This window comes from Anomalospiza imberbis, chromosome 37 (genome assembly GCF_031753505.1).
Source record: "Anomalospiza imberbis isolate Cuckoo-Finch-1a 21T00152 chromosome 37, ASM3175350v1, whole genome shotgun sequence".
NCBI classification, from domain to species: domain Eukaryota; kingdom Metazoa; phylum Chordata; class Aves; order Passeriformes; family Viduidae; genus Anomalospiza; species Anomalospiza imberbis.
Window position 1 is genome coordinate 47,413 of NC_089717.1, and position 27,265 is coordinate 74,677.

The 27,265-nt window shown below is 45.0% G+C and overlaps 1 protein-coding gene across 1 annotated transcript in view; it reads left to right on the plus strand.

Annotated features, from left to right (window-relative positions):
- The first annotated feature begins 2,546 nt into the window (after positions 1 to 2,546).
- The window catches only part of LOC137464133 (class I histocompatibility antigen, F10 alpha chain-like), a 372,308-nt gene continuing 347,589 nt past the window's right edge, over positions 2,547 to 27,265 (plus strand). Inside the window, exon 1 of the mRNA XM_068175459.1 lies at positions 2,547 to 2,593. Coding sequence (XP_068031560.1) covers positions 2,562 to 2,593 — 32 coding nt within the window. The 5' untranslated portion in view covers positions 2,547 to 2,561. The remainder of the gene's footprint in view (positions 2,594 to 27,265) is intronic.

Genomic DNA, 27,265 nt, shown 5'->3' on the forward strand with positions numbered 1-27,265 from the left:
AGATAACTGAACCAACAGGTAAGGCCGCATGTTTTTCAAACCAAGGAGACCATTGTGACGAGATGGAAGATGATGTAACCCTGAGGTAAGGGCACATTGAGCTGAGTGGCCATTGTGAAACAGTGGAGCTTTTTCAGACCAAGGAGACCATTATGACTTGATGGAAGATGATTGAACCCACGGGTAAGGCCACATGGAGACAAGGAGCCACTGTGACACAGTGGAGCTTTTTCACACCAAGGAGACCATTGTGACAGGATGGAAGATGACTGAACTCACAGGTAAGGCCACATGGAGCCAAGGAACTCACTATGACACAAAGAAAGCATGGATTCCATTGTGGCATAACAGAATCGCATGGATCCAAGGAGCCACTGTAACACAGTAGAGCTTTTGCAGACCAAGGAGACCACTGTGACATGATGGAAGATGATTGAACCCACGGGTAGGCCCACATGGAGACAAGGAGCCACTGTGACACAATGGAGCTTTTTTACTCCAAGGAGACCATTGTGACAGGATGGAAGATGACTGAACTCACAGGTAAGGCCACATGGAATCAAGGAGCCATTGTGACATGAAGAAACAAAGTATTCCATTGTGTCACGACAGAACCGCATGGAACCATGGTGCCACAGTGATGCAGTGGAGCTTTTTCAGACCCAGGAGACCATTTTGACATGATGGAAGATGACTGAACTCATGGGTAAGGCCACATGGGGCCAAGGAGCCATTGTGACACTAAGAAAGCAAGGATTCCATTGTGGCGTAACAGAATCGCATGGAACGAGGGGGCCAGTGAGACACAGTGGAGCTTTTTCAGACCCAGAGCCGTGTCCTTGGAATGTATAGCAAATCCAATTTCTTGGCAAACTGGGATAAGCGTGTAGTGTTGGTACACTCTCCCCTTGCAAAACGGAGTGGGAAATCTTTTCGCTAATATATAGACTACTATAGAGGCAGAAGATGTGGCTCCGGAGCTATCCGGAGGTGAGTGCCGGTTCCCGGCGTCTTTTGGCAGAATCAGCGCTCCGGAGCGCTCCGCTGCCGCTCTACTGAGCTGTGCGCGAACTAGCCGCTTCTTCGCCTCCGAGAGCCAGAGATTGCGGTTGCTTGGAAGAGGCAAAGAACGAAGCCGCAAAGAAGCGGGCTTGTGTGCGAAGCCTTCCGACTGCTGGAGGACGGTGGCTGCCGCTCTCCTGCCTCTTGAATTCACTCTCGGCAAGCGAATGGAAAGCGTTCCAGAACAACTTGCCTGGGTTTTTACTTCGTCCTGATGTGTCCCACCTTGGCAAGTCTTGCTCGTCGCCAGAGGCTCCGAGAGGCAGAGAACACGGTGGCAGCTGCAGAAAAGAAGGGCAGCGGTGAGTTTGTGAAGAAGTAAGAACATAGGCAGCTGACTGTGCTTGTGAAGGGCAGTGGCCACCCACTGCTCCTAAACTTGGATAAACATGGATAGATACTAAACTATCCATGGTTCATCCCTTGTTAATTACCCTTTGTTCATCCCTTGTTAATTACTCTTTGTTCATCTCCTGTTGATTATTCATTGCTTATCTCCTGTTAAGAATTCCCTTTCCATCTGGTTTGGTTTCACTGCCACTGCTCCCTAGAAAATGGCTCCCCGGAAGCGACAACTGAGGCAGTGTGCAAATGGAGGAAGATGTTGAATTCAACACCGAAAAACCCCTAAAACAGCGAGCCACAATGAAATTTAAGGACTCCAACCACTGCAAAGGGTGAGCAACTAGTCCTAGTTTCTGCAGGAACTTTTCTAATGTCTCACTGTAACCAACAGAGACACTGGCTAGAATGAGGACCCCTGACTATGAGTCAGACTGTGGAATCCTGCCGCTCGCGTGAGGACATAATCCTCAGATCTGCCTGCGTGCAAAGTGGACAAAGCTGCACTCCTCCTCCTCCTCCATGCCACTCTGGGAAGCAACGGCGGTGTGCACGTGACCCGTCGGGCCCCCACCTGAGCTGGTCACTTTTTAATATAGGCATTTTAACGGAGTACAATCTCTTGCCCGTTCTTATCAGCAGAGAGGAGGCCACACCAAACAATGTTCCTGTTTCCACAGCCTCCCTTCTCCGTGTCCCAGAAGGAATTGGATGGACTGTGTTCTCTCCGAGTCGTCTGGTTCAGCATGAGCAGCTGAGCACCAGGAGCTGAAGGAGCTGAAGCCTCAGGCCTCAAGAGCTGGGACTGAGGAGACTTTCTGAGCAAATGAATGCTGCTAACATGGACCTGGCTGAATTCAGCAGATGGAATAATGGAATCACAGAATCCTTTCTGTTGGAGAAGATCTCTGAGCTCATCCAGTCCAGCCAGTCACCCAGCAGTTTCGAGCCCAGCACTAAACCACGTCCCTGAAGTGCCAAGGCCTGAACAACAGGCCCTGAGCCAAAGGTGGCCTCTGGATGAACCTTCCAACCAAAGGTTATCTTTGTATCTGTTCACTAATGAAATATGCATGGCCATTAGCGCTGTGATAGATGTATCTACTCATTAGTGAAACATGTATTGACCTTTCTATGTTTAGAAGCTAGACAAGGCCATGAAATCTGACATCTGGCCTTGTCTGGGGCTGAATGGTCAAAGTCACCTCCCTTGGCTCCTCTTGGGCCCTGGCCAGGCTTTGGGAGGAACCCAGGAGGAGGATGAAACCAGATGTTCCCGCACCAAATGTGCTGTCAGTGTGTTCATTCAGCACTATCAGAGCTGGGCCCTCTCACAGCGAGGATGGAGCCTCACCTGTGGCTGGAGGCACGGGTAGGAATTCCCAGTGTCCAGGAGTGGCCCTTGGCTGTGACAGCTTCCCCAGCTGCTGTGTGGATCTGGGGGATGGTAAAGCCTGAGGGTAACTGGTGCTGGATCTTTCTTAATCACGGCTGCAATCTTTGGTGCTGATGGTTGGGTGCATTGCTGAGCTGCTCCTTTTGTGATTCATTGCTGCTTTGAGCTACAGTCAATGACACTGAGTCCTTCAGTTGGTGTCTGTGTCTTTGGTGCTGACCCTGCCCACTGGTGAGACAAAACTGGCACAGTCTGGCCAGATCACAACAAAATGTCACTTTTTAAATGTAAATGTGAGGAATCAGTTGTTGTTGATGTCAGCGAACCCAATGGGAAGAATGATGATGTCTGACTTAGTTCAGAAGGCTGAATGATTTCTTTATTATAATTATGCTATGATACATTAATATACTATATAAAAGAGGATACTAAAAACTACATGCTACTTTCTCTAACTATCATATTTAACTCACTCACAACTTGTGACCCTGTTCTAGAGAGTCCAGACACAGGTGGATCTGATTGGTCATCAGGTACAAATAATCCACCGTGATCCAACCAGGCATTCGTTTTAGGTAAACAATTCTCCAAACACATTCCACAAGAGAAAAACAAGGAGGAGAAATAGAAATGGTTTTCTCTTTCATTTCTCTCTGTGCACCTCAATGAAAAATCCTGAGAGAGAGAGAAATAGAAATGTGCTTGCCACAGGCAGGGGCCTCACAAAAAGAGGCATCTGGGGAGTGCGGTGACCCAGAGTGGGCAAGCAGGGGCATGGCACAGCTTTGAGGGTGTGGCATGGCATTTTCTGTAGCAGTTTGCGCAGGCAGGGTTGCAGGTTTCCAGGTGGCCCCTGTTGGAAAGGTTTGCTGTGTGTTGTTTTCCGTGTTTTTGTTGTTTGGTTTCAGGGTTTCTGTTAGTAATGGTCTTCAGACAATCAAAAACCCTAGTTAGTGCAAATCTGTGTAACCAAATGGAACCCTCCAGGAAGGACGTGTCTGTACAGACTCATTCTTGTGCAGACTGTTTGACCTTATCAGTGGTTTCAGGAGAGGAAACCTGCCTGCAGTGTGAACAGGTGAACGATCTCCTCACCCTGGTGGCCGAGCTTAGAGAGGAAGTTGAAAGACTAAGGACTATCAGGGAAAGTAAAAGGGAAATAGATTGGTGGAGTTCAACCCTTCCATCCTTAAGGGAGGCCCACCAAGGGTCAGAGGACTCCCATGCCTCCCACTGTCAGGCAATAGAAGAATGCTTGTTAAATGAAGGGGACTGGAAATGGGTCCCTGCTTGGGAAAGTATTAATAAAAACTCCTCCTGACCCCCATCCCTTACTCAGGTGCCACTTCAGAACAGGTATGAGCTCCTGGATCTAGAGAGTCAGGAAGACTTAGAAGAAAATTATCTGCCTCCCAATTATGATTCATCTGTAAGACAGATCACCACTTCTAACATCAAAAAGAGAAGAGTAGTTGTAGTGCGTGACTCCCTTCTGAGGGGAACAGAGGGCCCCATATGTCGACCAGACCCACCCTACAGGGAGGTCTGCTGCCTCCCTGGGGCCCGGGTACGGGATATCACTGACACACTGCCTGGGCTGATTCAGCCCTCTGATTATTACCCACTGCTGATACTCCAGGATGGCAGTGATGAGATTGAAAAGAGGAGTGTCAGGGCAATTAAAAGGGACTTTAGGGCATTGGGTCAGGTGGTTTAAACTAGGTCTGAAGGGGGAGGGAGATGTAGCTGGGTTGTCTGAAAGCAGGCCCAAGGGTGGTAAGCCTGAGTTAGGGATGAAATCAGCAGCCCAGCTGAGGACGGCTGAAAAAAGGCAGTCCAGGAAATTTTTAGAGTTTGTGGAGGACAGCTTTTTGTCGTAGCTGGTGGTTGAGCCCACCAGGAGAGGGATTATGTTGGATCTGTTGTTTGTAAATAGAGATGGGCTGGTGGGAGATGTGGTGGTTGGAGGCCACTTGGGGCACAGTGATCATGAAATTATAGAATTCTCAGTATTTGGTGAAGTCAGGAGGAACACTAATAAGACTTTTACATTGGACTTCGGAGGGCAGACTTTGGCCTATTTAGGAGACTTATTCAAAGAGTTCCTTGGGAAGCAGCCCTTAAAAACAAAGGAGTTCAGGAAAGGTGGGTGAACTTCAAAACAGAGATCTTGAAGGCACAGGAACAGACTACCCCTGTGTGCTGAAAGACGAGTCAACAAGGCAAATGCCCAGCCTGAATGGGCAACGAGGATTTGAAGGAACATAGGAAAAAAAAGAGGATGTATCATCTTTGGAAGGAGGGTCAGGTCTGTCAAGCAGTATTTAAGAGGGCTGCTAGACTATATAGGAAAGAAATTTAGGGTGGCTAAAGCTCAGTTTGAACTTAAATGGTGACTCCAGTAAAGGATAATAAAAAATGTTTTTATAAATATACTAATGGCAAAAGGAAGAGTAAGAACAACTTTTGTTCTCTATTGGATGAGGGAGGGAACTTAGTAACTGCAGATGAGGAGAAGGCAGAGGCGCTTAACACCATTTTTTGCCTCCGTTTTTAGTGAGAAGACGATTTGCCTTCAGGACAACTGTCCTCCTGGGCTGGTAGATGGGGTCAGAGAGCAGAGTGGACCACTGTTATCCAGGAGGAGGCAGTCAGAGAACTGCTTAGCTGCTTGGATGTTCATAAATCTATGAGACCAGGTGGGACCCACCCCAGGGTGATGAGGGAGGTGGCAGATGAGCTTGTGAAGCTGTTCTCCATCACTTACCAGCAGTCCTGGCTCACTGGTGAGGTTCCAGATGACTGGAAGCTGCCCAATGTGACACCCATTCACAGCAAGGGTGGGAAGGAGGATCCTGTTAACTACAGACCAGTCAGCCTGACCTCAGTACCTGGTAAGGTCATGGAACAGTTTATATTGAGTGTCATCACACAGTACTTACAGGATGGCCAGGGTATCAGACCCAGCCAGCAGGGGTTTAGGAGGGCTAGGTCATGTTTGACCAACCTGGTCTCCTTTCATGACCAGGTGACGCTCCTGGCAGATGCAGGAAAGGCTGTGGATGTGTCTATTTGGACTCCAGCAAGGCCTTTGACACTGTCTCCCACAGCACACTCCTGGAAAAGCTGCAGCCCACAGCTGGGACAGAAGCATTCTGTGCTGGGTTCAGAACTGGCTGGATGGCCAGACCAGAGAGTGGTGGTGAGCAGTGCTGCATCCAGCTGGGGACAGTCACTAGTGGTGTCCCTCAGGGCTCTGTGCTGGGGCCAGCTCTGTTCAATATTTTTATTGACGACATGAATGAGGGGATTGAGCCTTTCATTAGTAAATCTGCAGATGGCACTAAGCTGGGAGCATGTGTCCATCTGTTGGAAGGTAGGAGGGCTCTGCAGGGAGAACTGGAACAGTTGGAGGGATGGGCAAATTCCAATAAGATGAAGTTTAACAAGTCCAAGTGCCCAGTCCTGCATTTTGGCCACAATAACCCCTACAACGCTGGTTGGGGACAGTGTGGATGGACAGTGCCCAGGCAGAAAGGGACCTGGGGGTACTGGTCAACAGCCAGCTGAACATGAGCCAGCAGTGTTCCCTGGTGGCCAAGAAGGCCAACTGTATCCTGGCTTATATTTGGAATGGTGTGGCCTGCAGGACCAGGGAGGTCATTCTTCCCCTGTATTTGGCACTGGTGAGGCTGCACCTTGAGTCCTGTGTCCAGTTCTGACCCCTCAGTTTAGGAAGGACATTGAGATGCTTGAGCGTGTCCCAAGAAGAGCGACAAGGCTGGTGAGGGGCTTGGAACACAAATCCTGTGAGGAACAACTGAGAGAGCTGGGGTTGTTTAGCCTGGAGAAAAGGAGACTAAGAGGTGACCTTATCGCTCTCTACAACTTCCTGAAAGGTGGTTGTAGTCAGGTGGGGGTCAGTCTCTTTCTCCAGGCAACAAATGTCAGAACATGAGGACACAGTCTCAAGCTGTGTCAGGGGAAATATAGGTTGGATACTAGGAAGAGGTTTTTCACAGAAAGAGTGATAAAATATTGGAATGGCCTGCCTGGGGAGGTGGTGGAGTCATCATCCTTGGGAATGTTCACAAAAAGACTGGATATAGCACTTGGTGCCATGGGTCAGTTAAGGTGTCTAGGGCATGGGTTGGACTTGATGATGTTGAAGGTCTCTTCCAACCCAGTCATTCTGTGATTCTGTGAAAGCAGCCCACACCTGAAGTCAACATCTGTGTAGACCAAAAGGCAACGCTGTAATCCTTCCTCAGCCCGCTTTCCCTGACCAGGTTGCCTTACTTTTGGCATGGGTGGTGGGGCAGCCGGGTCATGACATGCACATATGTCACAATGGCCTCTGGGCATGATGTCACCGAAGGTCACAAAGGCCTGGTGGGCATGGCAGCCTTTCTGCCAGAGGTCTGGTGGTTTCCATGGAGATGCCCCTGGACAGAAAGGCCTTCTTAATTCCTTTGCCCCTTGACTTTGCCTACTCTTGTTCCTCTCTCAATGATCTGCAGCTCTCTCTTGTCCCACCTTTGTTCCTCCCCTAAACATCCCCAAGGAAGCTCTGTGTAAAAGTGCCAAAGTGCTTTTCCCACCCAGCCCACCCTGGGTCCCAGCACTCGGCCCCAACTTCCTGGAGAAAGATCATCAGGAAGGCAAAAGCTCCATTTGGACTTAATCTGGTGGCTACTGTGGAAGACTATAAAAAGTGTGTTTTTTAAAAATATTAATAACAAAGTAGGGCCAAGGAAAATATCCATTCTTTATTTCATATGGGGAGGGCAGGGGAGGGTGGAATACTGGTCAGGGATATGCCAGGGGCATCCTTGTATTCTGTGTCAGCCATAGTGTGGCCAGCAGGACCAGAGCTCTGATTTTCCCTCTCTGCTGGGCACTGGTGTGGTCACACCTCGAGTGCTGTGTGCACAAGTGTGCCCCCATTAAGATTTGATTAGTGTGAGATGCCTCTGCGTGAATTAAGGTGCCAAGGAGATCATGTACAAAAGTCTAGAACTGGGATTTTATTTAACAATAAATGTGGGGTAGAGAGATTGAAACGGACGGGAAACAGGAGAGTGAGAAGGAAAGAGGGGGAAAAGAGAGGCTGTGGTGCAGTGGGGAAGTGATCAACAAAGGACAGGTCCAGACTCTTGTCACCCTGCCTTGGGTGCCACCCACCCACCCATCGGAGTGTACCCCGGGTTTTTCTCTCCCTGCTGCCGTTAGCTCTGGGAGCTGCCGCTGCCCCTGGGTGCTGGGTGTCCTCAGGGTGAGCCAGCATCTCTGGGCATCATCCTGGTGCTGGCTCCAGGCTCACTCCTCCAGCTGCCCCCTGAGGCAGCTGAAGGAGAAAAGGTGGCGCAGAGCCCGCCGGGCTGTCTTGGCCATGGAGCACCATCGCCGTGGGGCCAGGGGCTGCAGGACGGCTGCGCTGCCAGTGGGGCAGGTAGGAACGCTGTGTGCCAGGGGCTTGGCAGGCACCAGGCAAGGTCCTGCCAGCGCCTCATCCCTGCAGGGCTTTTCCTGTGGAGGGGCGGGCTGGGCACGGCCAACCTCCATGCCAGCTTCTTCGGCCTCGTCCGCAGGACCAGCAGGCAAGGCACAACTCACAGACATATTTGGGTCTTCTAGTGAGGCCGTGGGGAGGGGCTCGCTGTGCAGCTCGATGCAGGGATTGCTGTCCATGGAAGAAGCTGGTGGTTCTGCTTCCTCCTCTTGCAGTGGGAGAGACAACGGTCTCTCTGGCTTGCTGTCACTCTCTCCTGCCACTGCTCTGTCTTGGAACTCTTCTTCCTCCCACATTTCCAGGAGCTCGTCTAGAAAGGCGCAAGATGGCGAGTCACCAGAGACAGGGCACAGGCCTGCCAACAGGTCAGGTTGTGCAATCCCTGAGTTGTTTTCTCTCTCTCCTGTGGAGTCATTGAGGAGAGCATTGCATGACAGCGAGTTGTTCCAGACAGGGCACAACTCAGCAACTGGTCAAGAGACACAAGTTCTGAGGATGTTTGTGTCTCTCCTGTGGCATCATTGATCACACTGCAAGTGCTAAGTGGGACCCAGGGGCCTGCAGCTGGCTCCAGGGTGAGGCTTGATACATCCTTGAGGATGAACTTGGACCTCATGGGGCTTTCTGCGTCGTCCAAGGGCGAGAAGATGGCTCTAAACACCTCTTCATGCACTTTGTCTTCCATCTCCTCCAGTTCCTCCCTCTTTTTCCGCAGACACTGCATCAAAGCCTCCTCATCCTCTGGGCACAGCCGCTTGCACCGCGCAGTTTCCCCAGCTGGCCGACGAATTCCCTCTGCCTCTTGGTGGGCACTTAACCACTTGGAGGTTCTCAAGGTAGACTTGACGGACCTGTTCTCATGCAGGTATGGGCCCAGGCCTCTCAACAGGTCACTACAGGTGTTGCCCCCATGCCCTTCCTGCACCTTGACGAGCTCCTCTATCTCAGAGCGCCCCAGGTGCTTTCAAGCCAGCTGGGTCCCAGTGCGGATCTGCAGGCCATGTGCGGGTTGCACAGGTGGCAGGTGATGGCCCTGCCTTGCTGCTGAGCCACACCAGAGCCCTTCTGTTCTCCTTGCCAGGGAAGGCATTTTCCAGGCCCCGCCAGCAGCCAGAGTGCCCCTTGGTGAAGGTGGTACCATCTCTGGCTGGCCTCTGGCCACGAGGCCCACAGCACGTGCTGTGCGGCCAGGAGAAAAGCCAGGGGCTGCTGCTGCTGCTGCTGGCAGATGGGGCAGCTTGACCCTTGCAGAGGCTGCTCTTTGCATTTGAGGGCTGAGCTGGCAGGGAGGTACCAGTGGCAACTGAGGGCTGTGGAGAGGCAGCAAGTCCAACACGGACAGTCTCTGTGGCCCTGTGACACTGCTGTGTGGCGTGTTGTTCGTCCAGGTAACCTGAGGTGCTGCCTGTGGGTCACCTGTGGGTCACCTGTGGGAAGCAGGAGGAGGCACGGGATGGAGGTGGCTGTGTGGGCACAGTGTCCCCCACGTGCCTGAAAGCCCAGGCCTGGTCCCAAGGCAGGTGCTGGCCACAGCAGCCAGGCTGGGCCGGGTTCCCAGCTGGGCTCGCTGCCTCTGGGGCATTGCTGTGCCTGGACCATCCCAGAACTGTCCCCTCCACAGAGCATGGCCTGGTGCCAGGCCTGGCTGTCCCTGCCCCAGGGCTGTCCCTCTGGAAGCTGTCCCTCCATCCTTGTCCCTCACCTTTTGCTGCTTGGACCTGAGTGGCTGCCGCTCACGGGGCTGGCCATAGGCATTCTCCTCCTCCTCCTTCAGCATTGTGGCAGGGCTCTGGTGAACACTGGCCGCAATCACCCAGGGGAGCTGCTGCCTCCAGAGAAGCTGCTGCCTCCTCAGAGAGCTGCTCTCCTGGGAGTGGCCACTGCAGGGACTGGCAGCCCCAAGGGTCATGACATGCACCCGCATCACAATGGCCTCTGGGCACGATGTCACCATGAGTCACAAAGGCCTGATGGGCATGGCCACCCTTCCTCCCAAAGACCTCGTGTCCCACCTTTGTTCCTTCCCTAAACATCCCCAAGGAAGCCTGTCACCATAGAGCAGGACGGGAACGAGAATGAGTCCAAGTTAGAAGGCAAAGAGAATGAACTCTGATTTATTTCAAATGCACCGCTCTATTTATAGAGAACATTGTGCGGACTAATTTCATTGGTCTTAGAGTAAAAACATCTCACACCATTGGTGTGCAGTGAATGACGCACGGTGGCAGAACATATCTATAAACAATGTGAACAACAAGATAGAGAATTATTTACATTCTTTCCCAACTGTCTCCCAGGCTCTCACCTGGTTAGAAAACCCTCTCTTTTTCTCTCTGACAGAACTGAGAATATCCACAGAAGCCCTGTGCAAAAGTGCCAAAGTGCTTTTCCCACCCAGCCCACCCTGGGTCCCAGCACTCAGCCCCAACCTCTTGGAGAAAGATCATCAGGAAGGCAAAAGATCCATTTGAAATTACTCTGATGGCTACTGTGAAAGACTATAAAAGTGTGTTTTTTAAAAAAGATTAATAACAAAGTAGGGCCAAGGAAAATGTCCATTCTTTATTGCAGGGATGGGGGGCGGGGGAGGAGGGAGGGATTCTGGTCAGGAATATGCCAGGGGCATCCTGGTTGTCTGTGCCAGCCATAGTGTGGGCAGCAGGACCGGGCTCTGATTGTCCCTCTCTGCTGGGCACTGGGGAGGCCACATCTCATATCCTGCATCCAGCCTTGAGTCCCTTTACCCTGTGGCTACATTTAATACAAATTGCCAACTCCTCGAACAGTAATTCAGTTATCTCTTGTGCCTTTGTCATGAATATATGGCGTATTGCAGATTAGAGGTAAGGGTAAAATTAATTGATAGGTTTTCTCATTTATGGTTCAGAAATAATGCAATTATATAACATTTCATGTACTGGGTTCATTGTATGTGGTTTACATGTTGGATGGATATAATTTGGTTTATCTTCTGACCGGATATACAGGACGATTATAAAACAGTAAGCAGAATATCAAAATTACAATTGGATGCAACATTAAATTCAAAATTCCAGTTGCTCTGTGTGGCCATCCAAAAATAGTTTCCCACCAGCAATGTTCTCTATCTTTTTTCGCTCTTTCCAGGACATGGTGTATCTTCTCTGCCTGGCAATGGGTGGCAATGTGAGTTCCTTGTCTGTTGTGCTGTTGTCCATTTCAGCATGGACTCAGATCATTGCAACAGTTTCTTGCCAATGCCAGATTCACGCCAGCAGTGACAGGCAATGAAACTTGACACACTGTGCAGTTGTATTGTAGCAACTGGTGAGTTGTGAGGGAGCTGAATTGTTAAAGCTGCATCCCATCATTTTGCTAAAACTACAGATACAGCTATTAGAGCAATCAGATGCCTCTGAAGTGGTGTTTTCTGTAAACATAGAATCACACAGAGTTCTCCTACAGATACATCCATTTCCAACATATGCAAGTACAGTTGCATGGGTTTCAACATGATATTGACAGTTTCTTATATGTCAAGGCAAATGTCTTAGTTGTCAATAGTATTATTTCCACAAATAAATCCTTGCTGTTCCTGTCCAGTCAGGCTTCAACATCCACAGCTGGCCATTTGCTCCCATTTGGGGCTCACACTTGTATGTTCTAACAGACAGAGGACCATTCCATTGGGATTTAATCAGCACTATAATTGGGTATAAGGCATAGAGTATTGTTAAAAGAAAAGCTGTGGCTTTACCCTCAATGGGATAATAAGTGTCACTAACAAGGTGTCACCAAGATTGGAAACCCTATGAAAGAGACTGTCATAATCCCAAATTACCTTTAGTTTATCAGTGATCAAGGTGCCCTCATCACCTCCCCTTCTAATTGCTATTACAGCAGATTGCAACCGCATCTGTGGAAGATATGTGGTGCATGGTGTAGAATTGAACTAAAGTTATATTTATTATGATTTATGCTAATCAATTGGTATACATAAAGAAGTGAGGGCCTTCAGTATGTGGGTCAAGCTATGTCTATGTGTATTTTGGGTTCACTTGGGGCACAGTGATCATGAAATTATAGAATTCTCAATATTTGGTGAAGTCAGGAGGAACACTAATAAGACTTTTACATTGGACTTCGGAGGGCAGACTTTGGCCTATTTAGGAGACTTATTCAAAGAGTTCCTTGGGAAGCAGCTCTTAAAAAAAAAGGAGTTCAGGAAAGGTGGGTGAACTTCAAAACAGAGATCTTGAGGGCACAGGAACAGACTGCCCCTGTGTGCTGAAAGACGAGTCAACGAGGCAAATGCCCAGCCTGGATGGGCAACGAGGATTTGAAGGAGTGTAGGAATAAAAAGAGGATGTGTTATCTTTGGAAGGAGGGTCAGGTCTCTTAGATAGCATTTAGGGGGCTTGCTAGGCAATGAAAGGAAGACATTAGGGAGGCCAAAGCTCAGTTTGAACTTAAAATGGCAGCTTCTGTAAAGGATAATAAAAAATGTTTTTATAAATATATTAGCAGTAAAAGGAAGGATAAGACCAACCTTTGTTCTTTATTCGATGTGGAAGGGAATTTAATAACTGGCGATGAGGAGAAGGCAGAGGCGCTTAACTCCATTTTTTGCCTCCGTTTTTAGTGAGAAGACGATTTGCCTTCAGGACAACTGTCCTCCTGAACTGGTAGATGGGGTCAGAGAGCAGAGTGGACCACTGTTATCCAGGAGGAGGCAGTCAGAGAACTGCTGAGCTGCTTGGATGTTCATAAATCTTTGGGACCTATCCAGGAGGAGGCAGTCAGAGAACTGCTTAGCTGCTTGGATGTTCATAAATCTTTGGGACCAGGTGGAATCCACCCCAGGGTGATGAGGGAGGTGGCAGATGAGCTTGTGAAGCTGTTCTCCATCATTTACCAGCAGTCCTGGCTCACTGGTGAGGTTCCAGATGACTGGAAGCTGCCCAATGTGACACCCATTCACAGCAAGGGTGGGAAGGAGGATCCTGTTAACTACAGACCAGTCAGCCTGACCTCAGTACCTGGTAAGGTCATGGAACAGTTCATACTGAGTGTCATCACACAGCACTTACAGGATATCCAGGGTGTCAGACCCATTGTCCTGGATCAGGGCAAATTTGGGAGAGAACCCCCAAAGGGGTTCCTCTCGACGGTAGATACAATTGGCCCCTCCCCCCACCTGGTTCAGGAAAAAATACTTAATTGGAGAAAAGTGGAAAACGCCGCTTATGAAGCAAGAAAACCTAAACAATATTAAACAATAAAACTTCTTGCCGCTCCAAAAGAGAGACAAACTCAGAAAGTCCCCTCCATGCGTTGCAGCTCGCCTCACTCAGTCTCTTATCAGTCCCTCCAGCACTGGAAACGTTGCACCGCTGGGGCCACAGGTGCGAGCTGCCGGAGCTCTTCTTGTGCGCTGTCCAGAGCACATTTGAGCAGGTCCAAAGAAAAGGAAAAGCCACAGTCCAGAGAACTTTATCGCCTCAGCTAGCTAAAACTAACTAAAAGCAAAGGAGTGCTCTGTCTCACTGTCTGTCCATCCACAGATGACGCAGTCCAGGTGAAAGAATGTGGAGGAGTGCAGTTTCTGGAAACAAACTCCACACTGCTGCTCCCCCCATTCACTCCTGGAACAAGACTTAAAGGTGCAAAACTTATTATTCAGCATAAACAGAACAGACGATTTGAGATAAAAGCATCATACAGCCAGCCTAGGTCATTCCAAATAAAAAGTTCCAAATCAATGAAAAATTAAAAAAAAAAAAATCCAAATAAATGAAAATTCCCAATCAAAATTCTGAATAAATAAAAGAATTCCAAATTTTAAAAAATCCAAATAAAAAAATTCCAAATCAATTAAAAAATCTGAATCAATGAAAAATTCCACATAAAATTAAAATTCCGATTAAAAAATCCAAATTAATGAATAATTGCAAAGAAACAAATTCCAAATTAATAAAAAATCTAAAAAAATCTGAAAAAAAAAATTTAAAAATCCAAATAAAGTAAAAGTCCCAAATAAAAACTCTGAATAAATTAAAATTCCCAAGTAAAAAATTCTAAATAAATAAAAATATCAAATAAAAAATTCCAAATAAGAAATTCCAAATCGATTTTAAAAATTTGAAGAAAATGAAAAAAAATCTAATTAAAAAATTCCAAATCTATAAAAATTCCGAATGAAAAATTCCAAATAAAATTAAAATGCTGATTTAAAAAATCAAAAAATGAAGAATTCCAATTTAAAAATCCAAATTAATAAAAATGTCAAAAATTTGGAATAAAATTTTTTTAAATCCAAATAAAGGTAAAATTCCAAATGAAAAATTCCGAATAAATGAAAATTCCCAAATAAAAAATTCTGAATAAATAAAATATATCAAATAAAAAATTCTGAATCAATTTAAAAATTCCAAATAAATGTAAAAAATTAGAATTTAAAAATTCCAAAAAATAAAATAATTCCAAATGAAAAATTCCAAATAAATGAAAAATTCCAAATAAAAATCCAAATAAATAAAAATTCCAAATAAAGAAATCCAATGAAATGAAAAAATTCCCAGTTAAAAATTCCGAATAAATAAAAAATATCAAATAAAAAATCCAAATCAAAAATTCCAAATCATTGAAATCTTCCAAATAAATGTCAAAAATTAAAAATAAAAAATTCCAAATAAATGAGAGATTCCAAATCATATTAAAATTCCGATAAAAAACTCCAAATTAATGAAGAATTCCAAAGAAAAAAATCAACATTAATAAAAAATGTAAAAAATCGGAATTAATTTTAAATAATCCAAATCAAGGAAAAATTCCAAATGAAAAATCCCGAATAAATAAAAAATTCCGTAGAAAAAACTCAGAATAAATGAAAAATATCAAATAAAAAAATCCAAAAATATAATTCCAAATCAATTAAAAAATTCCAAATACATATTAAAAAATTAAAAAAAATCCAAATGAAAAATTTAAAAAAAAATCCAAAGGAATGAAAAATTCCCAATAAAAAATTCTGAATAAATAAAAAATATCAAATAAAAAATCCAAATAAGAAATTCCAAATCCATTTTAGAAATTGCAAATAAATGGAAAAAATTCAAACAAAAAAAATCTGAATCAATGAAATATTCCAAATCAAATCAAAATTCCAATTGAAAAAATCTAAATTAATGAAGAATTCCAAAGAAAAAAATTCCAAATAAATTAAAAATTTTAACTAATCAGAATAAAATTTTTAAATCCAAATAAAGGAAAACTTCCAAATGAAAATTACGAATAAATGAAAAATTTTGAAAAAAAAATTCCAAAGGAATGAAAAATTCCAAATAAAAAATTCTGAAGAAATTAAAAATTCCAAATATATTTTAAAAATTCAAATAAATCAAGACAATTCCATAATAAAAAAAAAATCTAAGTCAATGAAAAATTCCAAGTCAATGAAAAATTCCAAATAAATTAAAAAATCCAAATAAAAAAATCCAAAACATTAAAAAAAAGCCAAATAAAAATTCCAAAGAAGGAAAAAATTTCGAATAAAAACTTCTAAATAAATTTAAAATTCTGAATAAATTTAAAAAATTCACATAAAGAAAAATTTCCTAATGAAAGAATCCAAATAAATGGAAAATGAAAACAGATCAAAATAAATGAAAAAAAAAAAAAATTAAATCCAAATAAATGGAAAAATTCCAAATAAAAAAATTGTGAATAAATGAAAAATTCCAGATAAATATTAAAAATTCAAATAAATCAAGAAGAATCCAGAATAAAAAATTCCAAAACAATGAAAATTCCAAATAGAAATTCTAAATAAATAAAACAATTCAAATAAAAAATTCCAAATCAATAAAAAATTTACCAAAATATCAAAAAAAAAATCGAATAAAAATTCCAAGTACATTTAAAATACATTAATAATGAATAAATTTTAAAAATCCAAAGAAAAGAAAAAATTTCAAATGAAAAATTCTGAATAAGTTAAAATTTCCAAATAATTTTTTAAAATTTAAATAAATCAGGAAAATTCCGAAATGAAAAATTCCAAATCAACACAAAATTTAAAAATAAACAATTCCAAAGAAAGAAGAAAGTTTGGATAAAAAATTCCAAATAAATTTAAAATTCTGACTAAATTTTAAAAATCAAAAGAAATAAAAAATTCCGAGTGAATATTCCTAATTAATGAAAAATTCTGAACCAATTTAAGTAAATTTTAAAATTCCAAATCAATTTGCATAAACTAAATATTAAAAAAAACTCCAAATAAAAAAAATTCCGGCAAAAAATCTGAAGAAATTTTTAAACTCCCAAAGAAATTAAAAATTCCCAAGAAATAAAAAGTCTTGAAGGACACGGGGAGGACGCAGCTGGAGGAGGAGGAATGGGGTGGGAACCCGGATTTGGGGTCAAAAAATTGGATTTGTGGTCAGAAGGGGGGAGAGGAGAGCAAAACAAAGGGAGGAGACCCCAAAACATCAGGAGAAGAACCCCAAAAATCCCAAAGAAACCCCAAAAATGCTGAGAAAAGCCCAAAATCCCAAAGAAACCCCAAAAATCACCAGAAGACCCCAAAATCGTGGTGAAAAAAGTAAAACCACAAAAAGATCCAAAAACCCCACAAGGAGAACCCAAAAATCTTGAGGAGACCCTAAAAACAACAACAAGACCCAAAAAAACAGGAGAAGACCCCAAAATCCCAAAGAAACCCCAAAAAACACCAGGAGATCCCAAAAAACCTTGAGGAAGCAAAAAAAAAAAAAAAACCTTGAGAGGAGCCCACAAAGAGAGGAGAACACCCCAAAACTCCCAAGGAGACCCCAAAACCCATGAGGAGACTCCACAAAATCACAAGGATACCCCAAAAAACCCCAAAATCCATCAGAGGACACCATAAAACCTTGAGGAGACCCCAAAAACCCCATGAAGAGACCCCATAATCGTGGGGGAAAAAGTAAAACCACAAAAAGATCCAAAAACCCCACAAGGAGAACTCAAAAAAAACCCCGAGACATCAAAAATCTTGAGGAGAACGCAAAAATCTTGAGGAGAATCCAAAAACCAGGAAAAAAGAACCCCAGAAATCCCAAGGAAACCCCAAAAACCACAAAGAAACTCCAAAAAACACAAAGAAACCCCAAAAACTGTGAGAAAACCCCAAAATCGCAAAAAAAAAAAAAAAAAAAAAATCACCAGGAGATCACAAAAAAACCCTGAGCAAACCGAAAAAATCCTTGACAGGAGCCCACAAAGACAGGAGAAGACCCCAAAACTCCCAAGGAGGGCCCAAAACCAAATGAGAAGATCCTTGAGAAGACCCCAAAACCCATGAGAAGATCCCAAAACCCAGGTGAAGACCCCAAAACTCCATAAGAAGAACCCAAAATCCCATGAGAAGATCCCAAAACCTGTGAGAAGACCCCAAAACCCACTAGAAGACCTCAATCCCCATGAGAAGACCCCAATCCCCACCAGGAGATTCCATAAAGCCACCAGAGAACACCCAGGGAACCACCAGGAGACCCCAAAAACCCCACAAGGAGACCTCAAAAAACACCCAGGAGATCCCACAAAACCTTGAGGAGACCCCATAAAACCTGGAGAAAACCCAAAACCATGAGGAGATCCCAAAACTCGCACAGAGACCCCAAACCCCATTAGAAGATCCCATAAGACCCTATGATAAGACACCAAAACCCAGGAGAAGATCCCAAACCCATGAGAAGAACTCAGTACTCCTGAGAAGATCCCAAAAAACATGAGAAGAAAAGAAACCCCATTAGAAGATCCTTGAGAAGACCCCAAACCCCATGAGAAGATTCCAAAACCCCATTATAAGATCCCAAAAACCCGGAGAAAACCCCAAAGAGCCACCAGGAGACCCCATAAAACCATGAAGAGATGCCAAACCCCTTGAGAAAACCCCAGAACCCATGAGAAGACCTCAAACCCCAGGAGAAGACCCCAAACCCCGGGAGAAGACCCCAAACCCCAGGATAAGACCCCAAAACCCAGGAGAAGGTCCCAAGAATCCATGAGAAGATCCATGAGAAGATCCTTGAGAAGACCCCAAACCCCATGACAAGATCCCAAACCCCAGGAGAAGACCCCAAAACTCCATAAGAAGATCCCAAAACCTGGAGGAAACCCCAAAGAGCCACCATCAGAAGACCCTAAAACCCATGAGAAGACCCCAAAACCTGGAGAAAACCCCAAAGAGACGCCATGAGAAGACCCCAAAACCCTTAAGAAGACCCCAAAACCCATAAGAGGATCCCAAACCCCACCAGGAGACCCCATAAAGCCACCAGAGAACACCCAGGGACCACCAGGAGACCCCGAAACGCCCCCTCCGCACCAACCTCGATGGTGTCACCCCCTCTTTGGTGTCACCTTGATCCCGGTGCCCCCAACCGCAGTCCTTGGTGCCACCCTGTCCTTGGTGCCACCCTGTCCTTGGTGCCACCAGGTCCTCAGTGCCACCATGTCCTTGGCGCCACCAGGTCCTCCTTCTCTTCAGTGCCACCTTTTCTTCAGTGTCACCTCCTCCCTGGTGTCACCTCCTCCTTGGTGTCACGTTCCTTGATGCCACCTCCTCCTTCGTGTCACCCTCACCTTGATGTCACCTTCTCAGTGTCACCACCCTTGGTGCCACTCTCACCTTGGTGTCACCTTCTCAGTGTCACCACCCTTGGTGCCACTCTCACCTTGGTGCCACTCTCACCTTGGTGTCACCTTCTCAGTGTCACTACCCTTGGTGCCACTCTCACCTTGGTGCCACCTTCATCGGTGCCACTCTCACCTCAGTCTCACCTTCCCCTTGGTGTCACCTTCTCCTTGGTGCTATCCCCTCCTTGGTGTCACCCTCAGCTCGGTGTCACCCTTACCTTGGTGCCACCTTCTCAGTGCCACCAACCCTGGTGTCATACTCACTTTGGTGTCACCCTCACCTCGGTGTCACCCTCACTGGTGTCCCACACACCTTGATGTCACCAACCTTGGTGCCACCTTCTTAGTGTCACCTTCTCAGTGTCACCAACCCTGCTGCCACCCTCACCTCGGTGTCACCCTCACCCTGGTGCCACCCTCAGTGCTGTCACCCTCACCTCAGTGTCACCTTCTCCTTGGTGTCACCTTCTCCTTGGTGCCATCCCCTCCTTGGTGCCACTCTCACCTTGATGCCACCCTCACCTTGGTGTCGCCTCCTTGGTGTCACCTCTGTGGTGTCACCCCCAACCTGGAATGTCCCCAAATGTTGCAAGAGCCACGGGCAGGTCCCCTCCCGCAGTGACATCACCGGCCTTGCACAATTCCAGCTTCCCCTTTTCCTGCCAATTCCGTCCCTGCCCTGGCGACAGCCAGGGGACAGTGAGAGGGGACAGAGAGGGGACAGGGAGGGAGGGAGAGGACAGAGAGGACAGAGAGGGGACAGAGAGGAGGGAGAGGGGACAGGAAGGAGGCAGGGAGGGGACCGCCAGGCACAGCTGGGGACATTCAGGGCACAGCCCGGGCACGGAGCCATGGCGCTGCGGAGCTTCATCCCGCTCCTGGCTGAGCCTCCATTTCCTCAGCTGCGCCCATTCCACATTCCCATTCCCATTCCCCATTCCCCATTCCCATTCCACATTCCCATTCCCCATTCCCCATTCCCATGCCCCATGCCCCATTCCCATTCCCATTCCCCATTCCCCTGTGCCCATTTCCTGCCCTTCATCCCAGCTCCTCTTCCTCCCCAGCCCATTCCCCCAGTTTCCCTTTTCCCCATTTCTGGGCCCTTCATCCCAACTCTTCCTCTTCCATCCCCATTTTCCCCATTTTTCTCCTTTCTCCCCTATTTCCTGCCCTTTATCCCAATTCCTCCTCTTCCTCCTCCTCCTCTTCCTCCTCTCCCACATTTTCCCCAATTTTCTCCTTTTCCCCCATTTCCTGCCCTTCATCCCAGCTCCTCCTCTTCCTCCCCAGCCCATTTTCCCCAAATTTCCTTTTTCCCCCATTTCTGTGCTCTTCATCCCAACTTCTCTCCTTTTCCTCCTCTTCCTCCGCTCTCCCATTTTTTTCCAATTTCCCACTTCCCCCCCCCATTTCCTGCCCTTCATCCCAGCTCCTCTTCCTCCTCTTCCTCTATCCGTGTTTTCCCCTTTTTTTTCCATTTTACCTCATTTTCCTGCCCTTCATCCCAGCTCCTCCTCTTCCTCCTGATCCCATTTTTCCCAATTTTCCCAAATTTCCCTCATTTCTGTGCCCATTTCCCCACCTGCTCTTCCTCTTCTTCCTCATCTTCCTCCTCTCTCCCATTTTCTCCAATTTTTCCCTTTTTTTGCCAATTTCAATCCCCATTATCCCAACTCTTCCTCCTGCTCCTCTTCCTCCTCCTCCTCCTCTTTGTCCTCTCTCCCTTTTTGCCCAATATTCCCTTTCCCCCCCCATTTCCTGCCCTTCATCCCAGCTCCTCCTCTTCCTCCTCTTCCTCTTCTCTCCCATTTTTCCCAATTTTTCCCAATTCCCCCAATTTCCGTCCCCATTATCCCAACTCTTCATCCTCCTCTTCTTCCACCCCCATTTTCCCTTCAATTTTCCCATTTTTCCCCATTTCCTGCCCTTCAACCCAACTCCTCCTCTTCCTCCTCTGTCTCCTCTTCCTCCCCCATTTTCCCTTCAATTTTCCCATTTTCCCTATTTCCTACCCTTCATCCCAACTCCTCCTCTTCCTCATCTCCCATTTCCCCACTTTTTCCCTTTTTTCCTCATTTTTGTGCCCATTTTCCCACCTGCCCTTACTAATTTTCTTCCTCTTCCTCCTCCTCCCATTTTTCTTCAATTTTCCCATTTCCATTTCCTGACCTTCATCCCAGCTCCTCCTCTTCCTCCCCAGCCCATTTTCCCCAAATTTCCTTTTTCCCCCATTTCTGTGCTCTTCATCCCAACTTCTCTCCTTTTCCTCCTCTTCCTCCGCTCTCCCATTTTTCCCAATTTCCCACTTTTTTTCCCCCATTTCCTGCCCTTCATCCCAACTCGTCTTCCTCCTCTTCCTCTATCCTTGTTTTCCCCATTTTTCCCCTTTTCTCTCATTTTCCTGCCCTTCATCCCAGCTCCTCCTCTTCCTCTTGCTCCTCTTCATCCTCTTCCTCCTTACTCCTCCATCCCCATTTTTCCCAATTTCCTTTTTCCCCCATTTCCATGCCCTTCATCCCAGCTCCTCATCTTCCTCCTCTTGTTCCTCCTCTTCCTCCTGTCTCCCCAATTTTTCCCTTTTTTTCCCCAGTTTCCATCCCCATTATCCCAACGCTTCCTCCTCCTCCTCCTCCTCCTCTTCCTCCATCCCCATTTTCCCCTCAATTTCCCTTTTTCCCTATTTCCTGCCCTTCCTCCCACCTTCTCCTCTTCCTCTTCCTACTCTCCCATTTCTTCCCAATTTTCCCTTTTCCTTTTTTTTTTTTTTTTTTTTTTTTTAATTTCCTTTTGGTTTATATTTCTGGCTAAAAAATGATCTTTTTATTTCAAAATTATTTGTATTTTTACTTTCATTTTCCTTTTATTTAATTTCCCCCTCATTATTAATTAATAAATAATTTAATTTTCCTTTATTTTCCCAAATTTTCCATTTTTAATTTTTTTTGTCCCCTTTAACAAAATTATAATTATTTTCCTTTTTATTTTCAAATTATTTTACTTTTAAGTTCCTTTCAATTTGCCTTTTATTCTTTAATTTTCCCCTCATTATTAATTAAAAAATAATTTTTTACTTCCTTTATTTTCCCAATTTTTCCTTTTCCTTTTATTTAATTTTTTTCTTTTCTTTTTTTATTTCCTTTTAAAAATGAACTTTTTATTTTAATATTATTTTTATTTTAAATTATTTTAAATTATTTATTTTTAACTTCCTTTCAATTTTCCTGTTACTTAATTTTCCCCTAATTATTAATTAATAAATAATTTTTAATTTCCTGTCTGTTCCAAATTTTGCCTTTTATTTTTTTTCCTTTTCTTTTTAATTTCCTTTTCAAAAATGATCTTTTTTATTATTAAATTATTTTTAGTTTAAATTTCCTTTCTTTTTCCCCTAATTATTAATTAATAAATCATTTTTCATTTCCTTTCTATCCCAAATTTTCCTTTTCCATTTTCCCATATTTCCCCCTGATTTTCCCTTTCCTTTCCATTTTCAGTTTTTTTTCCATTTTTTCTTTAATTCTCCCATTTTCCCTTTTTTCCAGCCTCTCTCCCAATCCTTTTCCCATTGTCGATGCCTTCAGGTAATGCAAAATTCCCCCCAAAATCCGGATTTGGGACAAAATTGAGACTTTCTTCTCCATCTGCTCCATTCCCACCTGCAAAAAATTGAATTTTTGGGCCGTTTTTAGGATTTTTTGACCCAATCCAAGCCCAACCCAAGCAGGGTCATGGTGGGACCTCCTCCAACCAAAAATAATCAGGATTTTGGGAAAAATAGGGATTTTGGGGAAAAATTGGAAGGTTCTTCTTCATCTTCTCCACTTCCAGCTCCTCCAACCCTCCAAAAAATCTCTGAATTTTGAATTTTTGGGCCATTTTGGACTTTTTAGGGCCATTTTTAGGTCAATCCATGCCCAACCTCTCCAAACTCTCCCTTGTCTTGGGGGAACCTCAAGATCATCCTCAGGCTGCCAAAAATTGGGATTTTGGGAAAAACTGGGAAAAACTTCTCCACCTTCCCCATTCCCACCTCCAAAACTCTGAATTTTTTACCATTTTTAGGCCTTTTTTGACCCAATCTGAGCCCAACCCAAGCCAGGTCATGGTAGAACCTCTTCCAACCAAAAAAATTTGGAATTTTGGGAGAAAATGAGTGGTTCTTCTCCATCTTCTCCATCTCCACCTATTCCAGTCCCAAAAATACTGATCTTTGGGACCATTTTTAGGCTTTTTTGTCCCAATCCAAGCCCAACTTAAGTAGGGTAATGGTGGAACCTCCTCCAACCAACAAAATTCAGGATTTTGGGAAAAACTGGGTGGTTCTCCTCCATCTTCTCCATCTTCTCCATTCCCACGTCCAAACCTCTGCATTTTTGGGCCATTTTTAGGCTTTTTTGACCCAATATGAGCCCAACCCAGCCAAGGTCATGGTGATGCCTCCTCTGGCCAACAAAAATCAGGATTTGGGGAAAAATTGGGTGGTTCTTCTCCATCTTCTCCACCTTCCCCACCTTTTCCATTCCCACCTCCAAAACATTTAATTTTGGGGCCATTTTCAGGCCTTTTTGACCCAATCCAACCCATGTAGGATTATGATGGAACCTCCAGGACAATCTGGGGGATTTCAAAAGTCCTCCAGTCAAAAAAATTGGGATTTTGGGAAAAACTGGGTGGTTCTTCTCCACCTTCTCCATCTTCTTCATTCCCACCTCCAAAACATTGGAATTTTGGGGTCATTTTAGGCCTTTTTGACCCAATGCAAAGAGGGTCATGGTGGCATCTTCTAAAACCAAGAAAAAGCAGGATTTGGGGGAAAACTGGGTGGTTCTTCTCCATCTTATCCATCTTCTCCATTCCCACATCCAAAACACTGTATTTTTGGGCCATTTTTATGCTTTTTTGTCCCAATCCAAGCCCAACCCACGCAGGATCATGGTGGAACCTCCAGGCCAACTGGGGGATTCCAAACGTCCTCCAGTCAAAAAAAAAAACCTGGGATTTGGGGAAAAACTGGGTGTTTCTTCTCCATCTTCTCCATCTTCTTCATTCCCACTACCAAAACATTGACTTTTTGGGGCCATTTTTTGGCCTTTTTGACCCAATCCAAATGGGGTCATGGTGGCCCCTCCTAAAACCAATAAAAATTGGGATTTGGGGAAAAACTGGGTAGTTCTTTTCCATCTTCTCCATCTTATTCATTGTCCCCTCCAAAATCTTGAATTTTTGGGCCATTTTCAGACCTTTTTTATCCAATCCAAGCCCAATCCAACCAGAATCATGGTGGTACCTCCTCTGGCCAACAAAAATGAGGATTTGGGGAAAAACTGGTTGGTTCTTCTCCATTTTCCCCATCTTCTTCATCCCCACCTTCAAAACACTGGAATTTTTGGCCCATTTTTAGGCCTTTTTCCACCCAATCCAACCCAAGCAGGGTCATGGTGGCACCTCCATGACCATCGGGGGGATTCCGAACCTCCTCCAACCAACAAAAATCACGATTTTGGGAAAAACTGGGTGGTTCTTCTCCGTCTTCTCTATCCTCTTAATCTTCTCCATTCCCCCCTCCAAATCTCAGTATTTTTTGGCCCATTTTTAGGCTTGTTTGACCCAATCTGAGCCCAACCCAGCCAAGGTCATGGTGACGCCTCCTCTGGCCAACAAAAATCAGGATTTTGGGAAAAAATGAGTAGATCTTCTCCATCTTCTCCACCTTCTCCATCTTCTCCATTCCTACTTCCAAAACATGGAACTTTGGGTTGTTTTTAGCCCTTTTTTCCCCCATTTTCCTCCCCAGACCTCCATCCCCCCACCCCAAACATCTCGGTGATGCCACCCAAGCTGCGGTTCCTCATTGGCGACGCCGTGTCCATCGTCTGCACCACGCCGGGGCCGAGAAGCATGGACCGGATCCAAGGGTTCTGCTTCACCAGGACGTCTGGTTGGGTCACCGATGTCCGGACATCCAGGAGCCGCTTCGTCCACACCTACAACGTCACCGGCCTGCGCGATGGCAGCTTCCACACCTGCTCCTACACCATCCTTTGGCGCGGCCATGGCCAAGTCCACTCCCTGGCCAGCCAGGCCATGGTCATCAACGTCTGCGGTTTGGGGGCGCCGTGGGCGGCAGCTCCTGACATTGGGATTTTGGGTGTTTTATCCCAGAATTTGTTCCCGTTGAGCCCCAATGTTGGCTTTTCCACCCGACGTTGACTTTTCCACCCAATTGGGTGTTTTTGTCCCAAAATTCATCCCCATTGACAAAAATTTGGGGTTTTGGTATAACAGGGACATTTTTTATCCCAAAATCCATCCCCATTGAGGTCCAACCTTGACTTTTGCACCCAGTTGGGCATTTTTACCCCAAAATACATCCCTGTTGACCAAAATGTTGGGTTTGGTCCAACGTGGGCATTTTTATCCCCAAAATCTGTCCCTGTTTATTGCCGCGGGAGGTGAGGGAAGACAAGCACACAATCAATATGATTGATAAGCAAGCTCCAATTTATTCAAAGATTCTGTCAGTCCATATAGTCTTTTACAAGCAATGTCAGCAACAAGCTCTCATTGGTTAATTCATAAAGGTTCATTGTTACATGTTTTTCTACATGCAGTTTCAGCTGCAGCTAAGTTTTTCATCTTCGAGCTTGATATATTTTACTTTGCTAAGTACATCTTGTTCTACATTCTGTTCTTGTACAACTCATATCTCAAGGATATGTCATCTTTGCTATATGTACATGCATAGTGTACTGTTCCCAGGCCTAGGCACAGTGCTGTTTCCCAGACCAGTTTTCCAGGCCAGAGCTCCTCCCGGGCACAGAGCTCAGGTCTGGGGTCTCAAACAGAGGATTGATGGAACAGTTGTTCCATTGATCCATGACCCTGTTCCTGCAGCCATTCCCCAACAATTCCTCCATTTTTATTTTGTACCAGCATTGTTTGATTGGTAACTGATGAATCAATCTGATGCATGACTCTCTGCAGGCAAGCACAAATACACGGCAATAAACATACAAACAGCAAAATCACTAATCCAAGCATAATCAAATATTGAATGATAGAACAAAACCATGGTCGCAGGCCCAATGCTTTTAGCCAGTCATCTAATCCAAATCCATCTGCTTGTTGTAACTGAGTAGTAAGCCTATGCAATTCACTGATTTGCTTATGCATTGACTTTGAATGATCAGACAAATTCATGCAACACACACCTTCAAAATCTTCACAACCATGTCCCTCAGCCAATAGTAAAAAATCAACAGCAGCACGATTTTGTAAAGTAGCATGCCTAACAGAGTCAACATCCAGCAAAAGATTAGACAATGCAGCAGATGTAGCATTAGTCTGTTTGGCAAGCCAGCAACCTAATCTGTTCAGTGTAGCTTGTGCCTTAGCTGCTGCAGTGTCTGGGATAAAAATAGAAACAGTTACAATTGCTCCTGGGGACCAAAACTTTATATCATCTCTACAGTTGCTCTGAAATGCATGGGTCAATCTTTTTTGTCTATGTTGTTGGGATACTTTCAATATCATAGACATATTTGGTGTCAATAAAGACAGTCGTCCAATAGTACAGGGACTTCCTTTAAGTCTAGAAGGGATACCAGACCAAGCACAATCTCCACAAATGAGAAAATACCCAGTAGGTAGCTGCAGTAGAGATTTAGAGGAAACTGAGACATGTGCTGAAGTGTAGTTACACCAATAAGAGGAATTTCTATATATTGGAAGGCTGAAATTTGCTGAAACCAAATACCTGGGATTCTCTTGCTGTACACTAGCTCAATTAAAAATAATGCATGCATCAGCCTTCACTGATCCTAAAAGCTCTAACTCCTGTGGCTCAAGAGGAGCAAGAGGAAGGTAAGGAACACAAGAATCCCAGTTATCCACATTATATTGAGGCTGTGTTATCTTACAGGTTGATATCTTCTGAGGGCAAGGCCAATTTTTGACAGGCATCCCTACTAGGCAGGTAGAAAATGGATTTCCAGGTGAGGATAAAGACAGACACATAGTACTCTGGCTTGTCAAATTAGCCAAAGTGACCCATATGTTTGGTTTTGGTTGTGCAGAAGCCCAAGCATCAGCATAGAGCAAAATTAACAATAGCAAAATCAAAGGTATCATTCTGAGGTTAATAAAGTTGTATCAGGATTAGTCCAATGATTATTAGTCTTTAAAACATCATTTAGTTCCTGACAAATAGGCTCAAGCCATAGTCGTCTTCGGTGGAGCCTTCGTTCATTGGCGGAGGTGTCAGCAGTGGCTGTGAGGTGCTGGAGGTG